At 43.5% G+C, this 16,577-nt stretch overlaps 1 protein-coding gene across 1 annotated transcript; it reads left to right on the top strand.

Annotated features, from left to right (window-relative positions):
- The first annotated feature begins 10,588 nt into the window (after positions 1-10,588).
- NEFL (neurofilament light chain) lies at positions 10,589-16,238 on the top strand. Its single transcript, XM_025463072.3, has 4 exons — positions 10,589-11,806; positions 12,883-13,007; positions 13,457-13,776; positions 14,316-16,238. Exons 1-4 carry the CDS (start codon positions 10,760-10,762, stop codon positions 14,456-14,458), a joined length of 1,635 nt encoding a protein of 544 aa, XP_025318857.1. The 5' UTR covers positions 10,589-10,759; the 3' UTR covers positions 14,459-16,238.
- Positions 16,239-16,577: the final 339 nt, after the last annotated feature.

The following is a 16,577-nucleotide window of genomic DNA, read 5'->3' on the forward strand; positions in this document are numbered from 1 at the left end:
TATTTTTCACTCAGAGGCACATTATTTAACCCATCATACTTAGAAAGGGTTGGAATAAGAATACTTTTCATTTCAATACATCTTTATCAATACAATGTTGAAAATAAAATTATTTTATCATCCTATGCGATTTAAATGCATTTTTGTCAAAATCTTATTGCTGCAGATTCAGCTTATTCATTTTTTGGTGAAAGTGGGGAAAGAGAATTAGTACAAGTTTGCAAGTAAATAGATTTTACAAAAGACTGCATGCACATGGCCATCAGGGATCTGCAGATATATTCCCTTAGTTCTGTCTATGCCTGTGAACCTCTTGGAAAGTCCTCCAACCCCTCCAGGGGAAGATGTGGCCCAGTTTGAGACAGTTGTGCTCAGCAACAGAGCTAAATCTCAGATCAGATACCTCAACCTCAATGCTAGCACTTTTTCTGCTCTTTTACATGGTTTCCCAAAACTATGTGGACTTTCAAAACTATGTGCACAACATCATGTACAAAACATTTAGTTATCTGGAAAAAGATGATACTAGTGGTGTTAGATGGTTTCCCCCTCTTTTTTGAAGCAACAGCAGGTTATGCATCATCTAGGACGGCTACCAGAGTGATACCCAGAGATTGCATGTCTTCTCTCTAACCTCAGACTGCACACTCTACTATTCCCTGAGCTTTGAGTTCAAATCCTGAGGTTCCTTTCTTCAAAAGGAAACTAGCAGTATACAAATTTGAGGAGGAGATAAAGAACCAAAGACTTGAGAAAGAAGTAATGAGAGACAGAAAACATGGGATCTATTTTTCATGTGGAGTTTTGAGTCCTAGGAGAGAAATGTAAATGGACCTAGTATCTGCTCTGTTTCAACTATTGATTTGGAAGCAACAGTAGGAGAAGCGTCTGCTTTTTTCTCCTTTCTTTTATTAACAGTCCATGAAAAGAAAAGACCAGAAGTGAGAAAACAGTGAATTCTATTGTGTTAGGCGAATGGGAACCAATTCAACTGATAAAAATATTGACAGTTGTTCAGTGACTTATTATTAGCTCTATTCTGTTCTATTATATTCTCTATTAGCGTTCATCTGTTCTGGAAAGATGAGTTTAATAAAGTTAAATAAAGTTTGCAAATAAAGCAAACACATATTCCTCCAAAACTTCAGTTAGTAACCCTGTCTTTCCTCCCTCAAACATCTTATTCTGCCAGCATTTCCTTGTATTCTATCTTTGGCTCATATCTGAACTAAGGTATTAGCAGGTCCTAGTTTGGGGAGTAATGTTATGCTATTCATGACCACAGTAAGATGTGAATGCTCCCCAGTCCTAGCTTATCCAGTGCTTTTCACCTCTGGGTATTTTAGAATCAGAGATTCTCAGGTTGGCAGAGGATCTGAGAGGCTATCTAGGGTCAAGGCCAGCTCAGAAGTGGAGTGATTCCCTTTTGAACTGCTATTGCTTTGCACCTTGAGCAGTTTCTTTCACCTTTGGACAGCTCTGGATTTTATTTAGAGCTGAGCTTTCCACCCATCTGCACATTTCAGTGTTAGACAGAGTTGTGTGCCTTATTCAAGTAATATTTCTAGACTAGGGGATTGATTTGGAAGAAATTTTTAATTTCGATAACTTTTATAGCAAGTATTAAGTAACGTATGGGCAAAAACTTTTTTGGCATAAGAAAAATAAAACACTTTGCAAATTGAAATATCTCAGACCTATTCAAAAGCATATCTGTTATTCTAATGTGATTTGGTAGTGCAGTTAATTAAATTTGTCGGATAAAGTGATCCTGAAAGGTGAGGGGAATCTGGTTTAGTGTGTGATTTTCTCTTCCAGACAATATAATAATAAAAGGAACTGCTAGTTAGTAATAAGGCATTAAGTCTGGATCTGGAGAGAGATGTTCAAGAGCAGTTCAGTTTTACGAATTATTTCAGTGATAGATGTCTGTTTTTGGAATTTGCTAATAAAGCAAAGTGTTGACTTATTTGGTTTGTGTCTATTGTGTTTTGTCTAGATGACCATTATAATTACTTGTACATGATTTAAGCACCCTTGACCCTGATTATGGCAGCATTTTCTTGCATCAGTATGCAAATTTATACTTCATAGGAAGAAAAAAGAGTGAGAGCGTTTATTTGCATAGCACCTCTGAAGAACATCCTTGCACTTTGGTCATTGCAGAAGTGAGAGAATTACAACAGACTTTGACCGAGCTGACTTTGACCTTGACCTGGCTTTGAGACCTTGACCAGCATTCTTGAATTGTCTGAACCTCATTCTCATCTTTATAGAATGAAAATAATACTTCCTTCATTAGAGTTCTGCGAGGGTTAATGACACACAATAGCTGAACTCTTTAGGCATACAGTTTAGTCTCTATTTTATTTTATTTTTTTAAAGATTTATTTATTTATGATAGACAGAGAGAGAGAGAGAGAGAGAGAGAGGCAGAGGCACAGGAGGAGGGAGAGGCAGGCTCCATCCCGGGAGCCGGATGTAGGACTCGATTCTGGGACTCCAGGATCGCGCCCTGGGCCAAAGGCAGGCGTTAAACCACTGAGCCACCCAGGGATCCCCTAGTCTCTAGTTTAAATGCTAGTGTCCAAATGTTTAAAATGAGGGTGATTATAACAGCCAACTCATCGGGACTTTGTGATGGTTAAGTGAAATTATCCAAGTAAACGATTTTACACGGTACCTGACACAAAGCAATTATTATTAATATTGCACACAATTATTCATACAAAATGCAAGTTTTCCTTTTCCTTTGGCTCTTACATTATAGGATTATGATCTCATTTTATATCAGTTCTCCTCAGGTTTGGTTACCTGATAGGCAGGTAATTCTAACATTTGCTTCTTCTCTAGTTACTCTTCCATTTGTTCCTTTCCTGATTGGTGAGCCCCCTCCTCCAGTATGTAAGAGCTGAGAAGCTCAGACTAACTAACGCCTGTCGATGCACAGAATTTCCTTGGCCAAAGTTCAGTTGGGAGAAGACAACCCAAAATAAGGCTTTGGGATTCTTCCCTGATTTAAATCTATCCTGGTCATTGCAGGTTTAATTTGTTTTAACTAATATGGGTTATATCCCAGTTAAATCATACCATGGGAGTAGAGGCTTTGCTTTAGGCATGGTGAACTTAAAGCCTATGAAAAATATTTTGTTGCAATTTCTGGCTTATTCTCTGACCATCCACCTTATCCTCATGGCACTTACTGTCTTTTCCCCCATCCTACCCTATGCTGACTGCTCAAAGTCTTCAAGCTTTCTCTCTGTCTCTGTCTCTTTTCTTCTTTCAAAAGCTATTACCAATCTCAGGTACAATCTTCGGTACAAAGGATTAACATCAGCTTTAACTCTTACCTCTTCCATTGATATTGGCCTTTAACAATGATTAGAGCTAATGAGATGGGGCTTTAATATTAGTAGCCATCCACAGATATCCAATCTGAAGGTAAGAAGCAACAAATCTTCCCTATCTTTTTGGAATGGCACCAAGAGCGGATCTGAAAAGGGATAGGCCTGGGACATAGGAGACTGTGAGATTTAAGGAGAAAATTCTCATTGAATTTGATGATAGGGACTTCAGGTTATAGCCCTGAGTCCACTGTTACAGGAGGTATGGTTTGGAGTAAATCACTTTTCCTCTGCAGACCTCTCAGCATCCTTATCTAAAAAGTGAGGGTGGTAACATCTGCAGATATGTTTCTGCCTCATAGGATTGCTGTAAGGACCCAGTAATATGATATAGAAAGGCTTAGGAAACCTCTGCTCTCCATGTAAATATCACTACTATCATCTCTGCTGGAAATGTGAGGATGCCACAAGAATCACACAGAAAAGAAATCTGAATGTAGTGAGAAAGAAACACAAAGTGAAAATCTAGAGCTCATTTTTTGGCTGCCAATGCCTCAACCTCTCCAGGAATTCTGTTGAGAAGTAATGTCCAGTGGTTAACATGTAGAGGGAGGTAATCCACTCTGTAAAAGGGATTGTTAAAGCAAAAGCTACAAGCTGCTGAGGATGAAACCAGTGGAGAATTTGAGTGGAAAAATTGAAATTACTTCCCAATCCCAAAAATCCTATGAAGCATAGCATATAGAGCACATTTCTAATGGTGTTGATGAAAAAAAATTGGGAAACTCATTCTTATTGAATTTGACATAAAGTTAGAAGGTTTTAAAACTATCACAGCAGATTTGAACAATGGACCAAAAATGTTTATATTAAAGATCGGATTTAAAGAAAATAAATGAAACTCATGTTTTTACATTTTTTAAAAAGCCACAGTATACATTAATTCCGTGGATTTCAAAGTTTTTTTTTTTTTAAAGGCCATACAAATTCAGGGTGAGGCAGCAATGTAAGATTGCTAACAAATTATAATGCAGTGTTGGAACAAACTAATAAAAATACAATATCTCATCTTTAGAACAACAAGAATATCCACTTGACTGAGCCGCCATGAGGATTAAACAAGATACCTGATCGAAGCATCTAGCATAGTAACCAGTCATAGAAATGTTGATTCATTTCATTCACTTGACCTCTTCCCTGCCCAAAACCACAGCAATTACTGCTTGTACCATTCTTCTCATCCTCATGACACCTCTTAGAATTTTGCCTTTTATTATTTAAATTTTACATAGTATTTTGAGTTTCATATGCATGCATTTTGTCTGTTTATAACGTGATTGGTTATGTGGATAGTTTTTTCTCCTGATGTAAAATTTACATTCAGTGTAATGCACAAAATCCTGTTACATTCCGAGTTTTGACAAATGCACACGCCTGCACGATCCAAACTTCTTGAGACCTAGAACAATACCTTCACCCCAGAAAGTGCTCTTGTGCCTCCGCCCAGTCATCCCCCACCTCACACTCTCTGAGGCAACAACTGTTCTGATTTTTTTTCCATCACAGATTAGTTTGCCTGTTCATGAATTTTATATAAATGGAATTATACAGTATGCATCCCTCATCTAAGACTCCTTTCACCTGGTATCAGTGTATCATTTTTGAGATGCAACCATGTTGCTGTATCAGTAGCTGGTCTTTTTATTGTGCTTAAGTATTTTCCAAGCCCTTTGGAGACAGGAACTGTGCCATAACTCCTTGTACTCCCCAGTCCCCGCCCCATGGCACTTGCACAGAATTGTGCATGTTGTAAGTGTTCTGCTGACATTTGGTGATTCAATGGATGAATGAACATATGAGTTATTTAATCAATCAACAAGCCATTTAGACACACTCAAGTTTCACTTTTCTAACCCAGACAGTCTCTTATGTATTCAACTTACCAAACACCATTGCTACATATCCTGGGGTGAGAAGCCTGCCTGCTTTACTGTAGGAATCCAGGGATCCGCCCATTTGCAATCATACTGCAGTATTTGCTGCATTCGTGCAGTGCAGTGGTGAAGTACTGGCGAGAAAGTGAACTGCTGCCCTGGATGGGCTCCAGCAGGGCTGTGAAAGAGCCAACCTCAGGGCTTTGTCTCCTGCAGACGGAAATGCTTATCCTCTATCTTTGCAAACTGTAAATCTCACATTCCTCCACTTGATTTATTAAATCACTGTAAAGGTCAGCAGAGAAAGCCAGGTGCCGCATGGAATGTTTCAGTGGCTAGTTAAGACCCAAACTACAGCAGCAGCAGGTATTCCCCTGTAGTCACGACTGAACAAACAGGGTTAGTACTGTGGGTTCTGACTGCGATGGCTGGGACCTGCCTGAAATGACTGCAAATTAAGCCCTTTAATGTCCCAGGCATACCCTCTTACCTCTTGCATCTGGTGACTGTGATTAAGGGCAAGACACCGTGGAGCAGGCCTCTGGGGAGGAAATACATTACCCTGGCTAGTTCCGTGGAGCAAGCATTTAGGGTTTGATCCCATCACCATCATTTCTGCTTGGACAGCAGCAAGTTCCTGTCATTTCTAATATCGCACGTGTTTTGAATATAAACGTGCTTTTCATCCTTAATCTATTCAAATGACATTCCTTTCCTGCTGCAATCTAAATCTTATATAGCTGCATAGCGCATTTTATGATGCATTACTTCACAACGTGATGCTATAAAATTAGGCATATTTTGTATCACAATGGGAAAAGTTTTCTTTCAGACATATTTCCCAAAAGATGGGAAGATTCATGTGTGATGATTCCTATGGTGAGCGTAACATATGAAGAAAGAAACTAGTGATAAGAAACAGAAAAAAATCTATTTGTGGCTTCCTCCAATTAGGCATTTTCTGTTGATTTTATTTATGTTTCTTTTTAAAAAGTTAAACATTTGCAAGAAGCATGCAATCTCTGATAGGGAGATATTAAATGCCAGCATTTTTCTTTTATTCTTTTTTTTCTCTTATTCTTTTTTTTTCTTTTTAAATTTTATTTATTTATGATAGTCATAGAGAGAGAGAGGCAGAGACACAGGCAGAGGGAGAAGCAGGCTCCATGCACCGGGAGCCCGATGTGGGACTCGATCCGGGGTCTCCAGGATCGCGCCCTGGGCCAAAGGCAGGTGCCAAACCGCTGCGCCACCCAGGGATCCCTCTCTTATTCTTTATAGTAATTTTTTCAAGTCACTTTATCAAACCTATTTACAAGGGCAGAAAATGAAATTATTTTAAATGGAAAAAAGGCAGAAGTCACGATGTGGTCATTTTAAGGAACTTAGATCAGCCAAGTGGTACTTTAGCTCATAATCCCAGGAAAGGTGTTTTGTAAACCGATGTTTAGAGTAATGCCTAAAAGGTGACATCACCGGTTATCTGTCCACTGGTAGCCTCCATTTAATTTTACATGGGGCCATTTAAAAAATCTACAACAATCATAGTCAATTGTCATCACTAGTTGTCCAAGAGAGACTGCTAACATGCTCGTTAACAGTCTCCTGATCTAAATCAGTTCAGAATGGTGTCCTCAAAACATGAGATGTTTACTACATGCACACTCTGCAGACCGCAGCATGCAATTATCAAATTCCACAGAGACATATGGAAACAGCAAATGTCACCGGCTGCAATGTGTGCAGGAGTAGAGCACTACTCAGACGGGAAGCAGATAGAGCTTAGGTCTGAGTAACAGTGTGAGTCGGCAAATTATTTAACCTTTCTGGGCCTCAGCTGTTTGCTGAATAACAACCACCATCCCAGGGGGATTTTGGAATTATTAAATAGTAGATATTAAAGGCTGGTCATAGGGTAGGTATCCTGCACATATTTATTTCCTTCATCCCTCCTTGCTTCAAAAGGATGCTGACACTGGTGTTTCTACATGATGGTGAGGTGACTGGGACCTATCTGTTGTTCTGGAGAACCACTCCTACAGCTCACTGGTGGCAGGAGAATTTTGCTCACTTGCCCCCACCCCCCCTAGCTGATGCTTTTCTGAGGCTTGCCTCTTAAGAATTTCAGCCTAAATTTCAGACTGTGCTTTTCAAAACAAATGCTCATACAGAACTTCCTGCTCTGACAGAGCCTTAGAATAATGAAATCAAAAGGGATCTGGTCCTACTCATCTGAAGTTTTCTGATTCTATTGGCCTTGGAGAAGTAACAGCTTTGCAGCAGTTCTAAGAGTTATATTTTATGAGCTCTATGGTAACGCGAATATATTTTACTTTTTAACTACATCACCTCAAACAGTCCTTGAGGGGATTCTATTAATGAGTCTCATCCACGTACTTCCACATTTGCTTTTAAAATAATCTGTATCTCCTAAGAGTATGTTTTGTTAGCAGCCCTCAACCCATTTCATGTTGGTGGAGAATATGCTTAAAGGGAAAGAAAATGCACGAGTGTGAATCAAGACCCAAAAGCCTTCTTCTAAAGAAATAAAGACACTATCACAAACAATGCTAAGGCAGAAACATTCACGACAGGGGAAGAAAAAGTCAAGATTCTTTTTTTCTAAACAGGTTTTCTAAAGTCGCTCATTTTACCTTTGCTTTGACACACAGAGCAAACGCCACATGGGCATTCAGAGCAAGATGCTGGGAAGAGGACTGTAAAAGGAGGATGACTGGACAAAATATTTAAAAAGAGGCAGGCGCCTAGCTGAGGAAGGCTGAAAGTAGGCTAACCAAACCCAGACACAGGCTGGGTTCAGGAGCCCCCAGAAAGCAGGCTGTGGTGAGGCTTGAGGTGGCTATGGCAGGAGCTATTTTTAAAAAGCCCAGAGAGCTACATTCAGAAATACAGTTGATCTGCCCTTCTCCTCGACTCCCTGCTCACCAGGTCTGGCCAGGGCAGGGCCACTGCACCTCCTTTCTCAGCCACCCAACGGATGACAGCAGGTGCACCCCTTTCCCAGGTTTCCTTCCTGCATGACATTCCAGGGGCTCTGCAGCACCCATCAGCCACCTCCCCCCTCTTGGGGCAGCGTCCTGCATCCTCTGCAGTCAAAGGCTTCAGCCAGGAGCTGTGGCAAAAGAAAAAAAACAAAAACAAAAAAAAAAAAACGCTGATGGACTTAAGATCTCAGAGGGTGACCTGAAACTCTGAGGGAAGGGAACTGGCAGAAAGAAAATGAATTCATGAATATTCAAGGATGTGGCATGTGCAGACAGGCTCACACACAGTGATGTGGCCCAATGTGGCTTCTACGGGGCAGGCTAAAACAAATCCATTATGCCACTTTTCAGCCAAACTGGGTAATTGGGAGGAAGCAAAACTATGACTTACCTAGATTCTCTCCCTCATCCTTTCTCTCTCTCCCCCAGAGAAGCCTTTCCCACTGTCGGATCACCTATGAATGAGAAGGCCAAGGATACATGAGCTATACAATATAAAGTTATTAGAATAAGGACCCAAATGTGCCTTTCAGTGCCAAGCCCAACCCGGGAGAGCCTAATAGCTCAGGCCTGAAATCCTAGAATGTGATGTGGATGGACCTCTCCATAGAGTCAACTACAGATGTTCATGTTTCTAAAATTGCATTACTTGAAACTATATTGTTTAGAAATCCTATGCAAGTTCTCAGCTGCAGTCTATCTCTCTGCCACGAAGAGCACGGGGATATGGAAAGGCAGGTTTTTTTTTTTTTCTTTTCTTTTCTTCTTTAGAGCTGCAAAGAACCCCGGATACTAAGCCCCATCCCACCCTCCTGCCTGCCAGGCGAGGAGTGCAGTATGTCTGAGAGCGGCTGTGGTACCCGCTCCAAGCACTTCACCGTCTCAGCCTCACAGGGAAAGAAAGAGGTGCCGGCTTTTCTTTTTTGCAAACTGTTAGCCTGTTTCCCCCCTTAGTTTGCTATTAAAAAAAAAATTAGTAAGTTGCACATCAAACGCTCCCCTTACACAAACTCAATAGAAACGAAGTGCTCGTGTAGAAAAACCTTAGTGATCCTATTAAATCTCTGCAATCGCTCCGTGAAACCAGGACTCCGTAGCATCGTGCGTGTGAAATGCTCTGCAGACCGCAGGGTTGTATCAATGTGCATTACTGTTTTCAGGTATCGGGGTGTTTCCTAAAGAAACACGGATGTCTGACTGTGTCTGCAATCTAATTACCAGAGTGAGCCGGGGGAAGAATCACGCAGCTCTCTGCTGGATGCCCCAGGACGAGATGTGTCGGGGTCCGAGTGCTCCTCCCGGGAGACCGCCCTCGGCGCGCTCGGGGCTGGCAGCCGCAGCCTCCGTCTGACAACCGGCCACCTGCCTGGCTTGTGGAAATCATCAGGTTGATGCTACACAGGTGTAAAAAAGAGGGAAAGGGGCTCTGGGTGTGTCGGAGTTGGTGGTGCCCCGCGGGAATTCAGTTTGATGGAGAAGATACAGGCTGCGTGAATCAGTCCCAAGGGCCGGGCTTACGGGGCTCGCCGCTGCCTTTGCAAGTCGGCTCCCCCCCCCCCAACCCCCGCTTAGTTTCAAACTCACTTCTCGGCTCTCCCCCACCTACGCGCTTCCACACGCTGAAAACACTCTTTCTCCGGAAAGAAACGATTAAATCTAGAACACTGGAAGGCTCATATTAACGGCTCTACGGGGGGTCAGAAACGCTAAAATCCACACCCGCAGCGCCGCAGGTTCACGTGTGTGCGCGCGCGCGTGCAGAAGCAGCGCGTTAAGCAGAAAGAAAAATCACCGGGAGCAAGGGACATGAATTAAAGAAAGTGCCAGAAACAGCTACAAAGAAACAGGAAACTTTCCTCCCCTTGGAGGCCTAATACACGCAAGCTTAAACTTTTCAATTTCCGAAGCCCCTAGAGGCACTGCCTTGTCACCCGTAAGCCCCAACGGGGATGATGGCAGAGGCCCGTGGTGGGGAAGGGGCGACTTAGGGGTGAGGGTGTCTCCGAGGAAGCGGGGAGACAGAGAACTAAGAGGTCAGTGGGGGAGTGAGAACCTATTATTGGGGACGCGCATCCATGTGATGCGGGGTCCAGGGAGGAACTAGGATGGGGACGGGGGTTGGGGAGGGAAATGAGTGAGGGGTAAGGGGTCTTGGGGGGAAATAAATCGCAGGCCTCGGAGACAAGTAAGTGGAAAGGACGAGCGCCGCAGCCCGGAGCCGCCTGTGGCTCGCCCCCGCCTTCCCTTTTGCGCAGAATCCTCCCCTTGGCTGCAGCAGCGCGCTGCCCCCACTGGCCCGGCGCGCCGTGATCGATCGCAGGCTGCGTCAGAATGCTCCCCGCGTATAAATAGGGGTGGCAGGACCGCGCCGAGCCGCACACAGCCATCCACCTTCCCCTCTCCCTCTCTCCCCTTTCTTCTCTCTCCGTAGGCCCCCCCACCTCCGCTGCGAGCCGGAGGGCCTCCGACCGCCACCATGAGTTCCTTCAGCTACGAGCCGTACTACTCGACCTCCTACAAGCGGCGCTACGTGGAGACGCCCCGGGTGCACATCTCCAGCGTGCGCAGCGGCTACAGCACCGCGCGCTCCGCTTACTCCAGCTACTCCGCGCCGGTCTCCTCCTCGCTGTCCGTGCGCCGCAGCTACTCCTCCAGCTCCGGCTCCTTGATGCCCAGTCTCGAGAACCTCGACCTGAGCCAGGTAGCCGCCATCAGCAACGACCTCAAGTCGATCCGCACCCAGGAGAAGGCGCAGCTGCAGGACCTCAACGACCGCTTCGCCAGCTTCATCGAGCGCGTGCACGAGCTGGAGCAGCAGAACAAGGTGCTGGAAGCCGAGCTGCTGGTGCTGCGCCAGAAGCACTCCGAGCCCTCCCGCTTCCGGGCGCTGTACGAGCAGGAGATCCGCGACCTGCGCCTGGCGGCGGAAGACGCCACCAACGAGAAGCAGGCGCTCCAGGGCGAGCGCGAAGGGCTGGAGGAGACTTTGCGCAACCTGCAGGCGCGCTATGAAGAGGAGGTGCTGAGCCGCGAGGACGCCGAGGGCCGGCTGATGGAGGCGCGCAAGGGAGCCGACGAGGCCGCTCTCGCCCGCGCCGAGCTCGAGAAGCGCATCGACAGCCTGATGGACGAGATCGCCTTTCTGAAGAAAGTGCACGAAGAGGAGATCGCCGAGCTGCAGGCGCAGATCCAGTACGCGCAGATCTCCGTGGAGATGGACGTGTCCTCCAAGCCCGACCTCTCCGCCGCGCTCAAGGACATCCGCGCTCAGTACGAGAAGCTGGCTGCCAAGAACATGCAGAACGCCGAGGAGTGGTTCAAGAGCCGCTTCACCGTGCTGACCGAGAGCGCCGCCAAGAACACCGACGCGGTGCGCGCCGCCAAGGACGAGGTGTCCGAGAGCCGCCGCCTGCTCAAGGCCAAGACCCTGGAGATCGAAGCATGCCGGGGCATGAACGAGGCGCTGGAGAAGCAGCTGCAGGAGCTGGAGGACAAGCAGAACGCCGACATCAGTGCTATGCAGGTCTGGCACGGTGCACAACGCAGTGGGGGCGGGGAGGGAGCTGCGGGAGCAAGTGGTGGCGGGAGGGGGAGGGCGCGCCCGGAACGTGGAGACCACCGAGGAGGCCTCCGCAGGTAGCTAGGAGCCAGTAGAACTTGGCTCCCAGGGGACTGTGTGGGAGGGGTGGGGCACTTGGAGGGCGGGGGTGGGGGGTGGGGGCCCCACTGCAGTCCGAGGAGACGTGCCTGGTGCAGCTGTATCTAGCTCCGCATTAAAGCTGCCCAGCCCTGCCAGGGTAGGGTGGGGTGGGCGGAGGGGATGGGAGCTGGGCGTTGCCTCTGGCCTGTCTCTCTAACGTCCTTCACTAACCACAGGTCGCTTTGCCCTCCACATTGGACCATCAGCTTCATAATTACAGCACACAGCTCTCGTTAGTTCTGCAGGCTACCTGTGACCAAGCATGCTTGAGACTAGTTTTATCAACCACTCCTTGCCCTTAGGTAGACAGGAGTGCAGTCAAAATTGGAATAGGTAATGATGTTCACAAAAAGACATTTCTTTTCTAAGGATCTCCATTTTCTGGGAAGGAGAAAAAAATAATATTGATACATAGAAAATATTTTAGATACAATGACTGTCATTTTTCTTTTATAGCTAGCTACTTCCTACTCCTGTAAAGCAATGGAGTAATTTCTTCCACTTCACTTGCATAGTTAACTAATGAATGTGAAATAAAGTTTTTTTTTTTAATCGACCAAAAATTTTTTGCAGGCATTTTATGATGATCATTAGACAGTAGCAATTAGAAGAAAACAAAGAAGAATATTTCTTCTATCAGGTTTTTAAATTATTTTTATTTTTATTTTTTATTTTTTTTTGGTTTTCATTTCATGCTTCCTGAGCTGGATTTTTTTTTTTTTTTAATACAAGGAAGGAAAGGTTAAAAAAGAGAAAAGACAGTTGTTTTAGGGGAGATCTTATCTAAGGAGTGCACTTTGGTTTTATGTAGGTTAGGCCTTTGCAGCTGTAATATACTAAAATGATAGCAATTGGGACTTATGCCTGGATTTTTTTTTTTCTTTTTGGTCCTCCAACAGGACACAATCAACAAATTAGAAAATGAATTGAGAACCACAAAGAGTGAAATGGCACGGTACCTTAAAGAATACCAAGACTTGCTCAATGTGAAGATGGCTTTAGACATTGAGATTGCAGCTTACAGGTAAAAACAGTGGGCTGGTAGCAGCCATTGTGGTTTAGGAAGAAAATCAGGTTTCATTTATATTGAGTCAGAAGCCTTTAAGAATAGTCCTTTGAAATAACTGTTTGCATTTTGGCTTTTTCCAAGAAGGTATTTAGACAAATAGGGAAGAATTTGACCCTGTGATATTAATGAATTCTATTCCTAGTTTCTTGTTACATTTTAAATGGAATAGACAGGACTATTTTGTTTGTTTTTCTGTTTCTTTTTCTTTTTTTCCTGATGGTAGGCACAATATCCCCAGTCATGAAGTTTTGATAATTCCCAGCCTTGCTCCTGCTCCTGCTCTCCTTTGCCTTTAAGGGTAGTATTTAGGGGGAGGATGATGAGTGGTGGGCTGAGAGCAGGCAAGCAGTTCAACATATTTCCTGTGTTAGTGTTTATTAACCCATCCTCCCTTGCCTTCCCAGGAAACTCTTGGAAGGTGAGGAGACCCGACTCAGTTTCACCAGCGTGGGAAGCATAACCAGCGGCTACTCCCAGAGCTCTCAGGTCTTCGGCCGATCTGCCTATGGTGGGTTACAGACCAGCTCCTACTTGATGTCTGCTCGCTCCTTCCCTTCTTATTACACCAGCCACGTCCAGGAGGAACAGATCGAGGTGGAGGAGACCATCGAGGCTGCAAAGGCCGAGGAAGCCAAGGACGAACCCCCCTCTGAAGGAGAAGCTGAGGAGGAGGAAAAGGAGAAGGAAGAAGCTGCTGAAGAGGAAGGAGCTGAAGAGGAAGAAGGTATGGTAAAAAGGAAATCCCTACAAGGTCAAGAGCAATCAGGGCATAGATATTTGCTAGGAGACGGGTAGGAGAAATGAAGCCTTGCTTATGCCAAGGAAGTTTTATTCACATATGACTTTAGAATCATAAATAATACCTTCAGTTGTTTGACAAGCCTTTTGTAAGTACCTACTTTCTCAAATTGGCTGTCCTCTCTGCTTAGCTTGGTAGCTTTTTGGAAGGTAACATTTCAAAATTTTCTCCTCCTGCTGTCTTTTTATTCTCATTACACATTAAAAAAAATCTATTTGACCCAGCAGTTTGGTGGCCTTAAGAACAGAAATATTTTTTATAATAATTCTTTGCTCTTTGGCTTTTTTCTAAGAAGGAGCTATTGAGTTCAGGGGCCAGCATTGTCAATCACATGTGTGTTGGGAGATGGAGCTAGGAAGTTTGGGTGAAGCTGACATTTGAAGTACCACACAAAACCTTAGCAGAAATGTTTTGAATGACTTGCCCTGGACTTGCAGTTTGTACATTGTCTTTTTATGTTAAAGCTGCCAAGGAAGAATCCGAGGAGGCAAAGGAGGAAGAGGAAGGAGGTGAAGGCGAAGAAGGAGAAGAAACCAAAGAAGCTGAAGAGGAGGAGAAAAAAGATGAAGGTGCTGGGGAGGAGCAAGCAACTAAAAAGAAAGATTGAGCCCCTCTGTCCTTAATCCTTCCAGGAAGAATTCTCCCGAAATCAGGTCAACCCCATCACCAACCAACCAGTTGAGTTCCAGATACTATATGAATTAAGAAGTCAATATATGTATAATTCTGAGATGACTTAGGTTGGACATTCAATGTTGTGCTATGACTTTTCTCCTTATGCAGAGTATCTGTTTGCTTGCAGAGTGGCTTCCTGGCTTGCTGCCAGCCTGTGCATGGTCCACGCTTATGAGTTCAGGATCTATGGCAATGTGAATAATTCAGATGTTTACAATAAAAAAAAACATGAATAAATGAATTCACTAATGTTAATGTTAAACTCCATGGTAAAAATAGTCCTTTGAACCTTTGGTGGTTAGAAATTAAAGACCTCGAATCATGTGCAATAAATAGTAAATAAAGTTATACTGAATGACATTTCTTGCTGTGGTTGTGGACTTAATTAAAATATCTTAAGGCACCAATATAAGCCAAGTGGACTATCGACCTCCAAGTTTTTTTTTAAGTCCTAAATTTTAACAATTACAATGCACTTTTCCCACTAATTGGTAATTCGGAGGGATACAGTTAGGTCATGACCATTCATGAAATTGCTCCTCTCAGAAATTTTGCTGATAATAAACGAGTAAATAGGAGTCTCTGGGATTCTTCTTTTATAATTAGCAATATACTCTGTCCCATGAAATGTACTTTATAATGTTGGGAATGGTTTTCTTGGAGGCAATGGTGTAATATGATAAATAGACCTCTTGTGGTAAATAGGTAATTTAATAATTAATGCAATGTGTATAGAATATGAATCCCACCCATCCATTACTATAACCATACTATTTTAATATTTTCTGAATATCATGGGCAGAAGTGGAAACCCAAACAACTGACATAATCAGAAAGAATTTTTCCCATGTATAACCTTGGATGGACAGAGTACGAATATCAAAGATTACTTGCCATTGCAAACATGTTGCCTGCAATCCTGACCTCATGATTCAGTGTGTTAATAGCCTGATTACGTTGCCTCAAAGTAAACATTTGATGCCACCCATTTTAAAGTTTTTAAAACACTACGGATATAGATAATGAAATTGTTATTGGTTAGTAAAGGGAGGAGGTTATATACCTGTATGTTGCATTGCCATTGCTCTGCATGTCTTTACTGGGAAATAATTGGATTTCAGTGATAGCTCTAACTGGTTGGACATTGCATCAAACACATGCCCCATTCATCCTCCCTGTTCACTGTCAAGTCATGAAAGCTCTTGCACTTGCGCTTGATGTGGAATGTAGATGAAATTACTGATTATCTGCTCTTCTGCTTTTGTTCTTACACAATTGCTTTGTCAGCTAATTTCATTTAGTATTTGTTCTTTAGACAACTTTCAAAAGTCAACGAATTTAACCTGAGAACAAAGTCATCTCCATTTAAGTTTATCTGATTCTTCATACGGCCTATTTCTGTTTAAATAAATGTCACCACACAAATAGGTAAAATAATTTATTTGTCATGATGCTATGGATTTGAACTATGAAGATTCTTAGTATATTGGCTTCTGTAAAGACTAGGAGTCGCCTCAGAAACCAAGCTTTTTACATTTATGTTCATTAAATATGGGATGCTACACATGATAAATCTAAGACAGGTGTGAATTACATGTAAAAAAAAAAGTAACTTTAGCTAAATGGAAATGGTTGGTTTCAGAATTACTTGAAGTAAGAACACTGTACCATATTCTATCCTGTGTGCCATAATAAAATACTAAAAAACCTAAGCTAAATGGATTTGAAGTCTTTAAAAACATTTCCTTAAATCCGGTACCTGGGTCAGTACCTCCATCTCTTCTGCTTCCCCCAAAACTCCAGTTCTCTTTCAGTATTCCCTCTCCCAGTTAATGACATCACTCCCCAGTTATCCAATTCTGCAAAACAGAGACTGGGCATGACATCGTGCCTCCCATTTCCTCTCCCCAAGCCCTCTGGTCTAATCTAACCAAGTTTTACTGATATTATTTCCTATATATCTCGAATCTACCCATCCACACCTCTCCATTTACCCTGACACCACCCTAGGTGTGTAATCCCAGTGTCTACTCGTGTCTTTCTTTGATCAG

This window comes from Canis lupus, chromosome 25 (genome assembly GCF_003254725.2).
Source record: "Canis lupus dingo isolate Sandy chromosome 25, ASM325472v2, whole genome shotgun sequence".
Taxonomy (NCBI): Eukaryota; Metazoa; Chordata; class Mammalia; order Carnivora; family Canidae; genus Canis; species Canis lupus.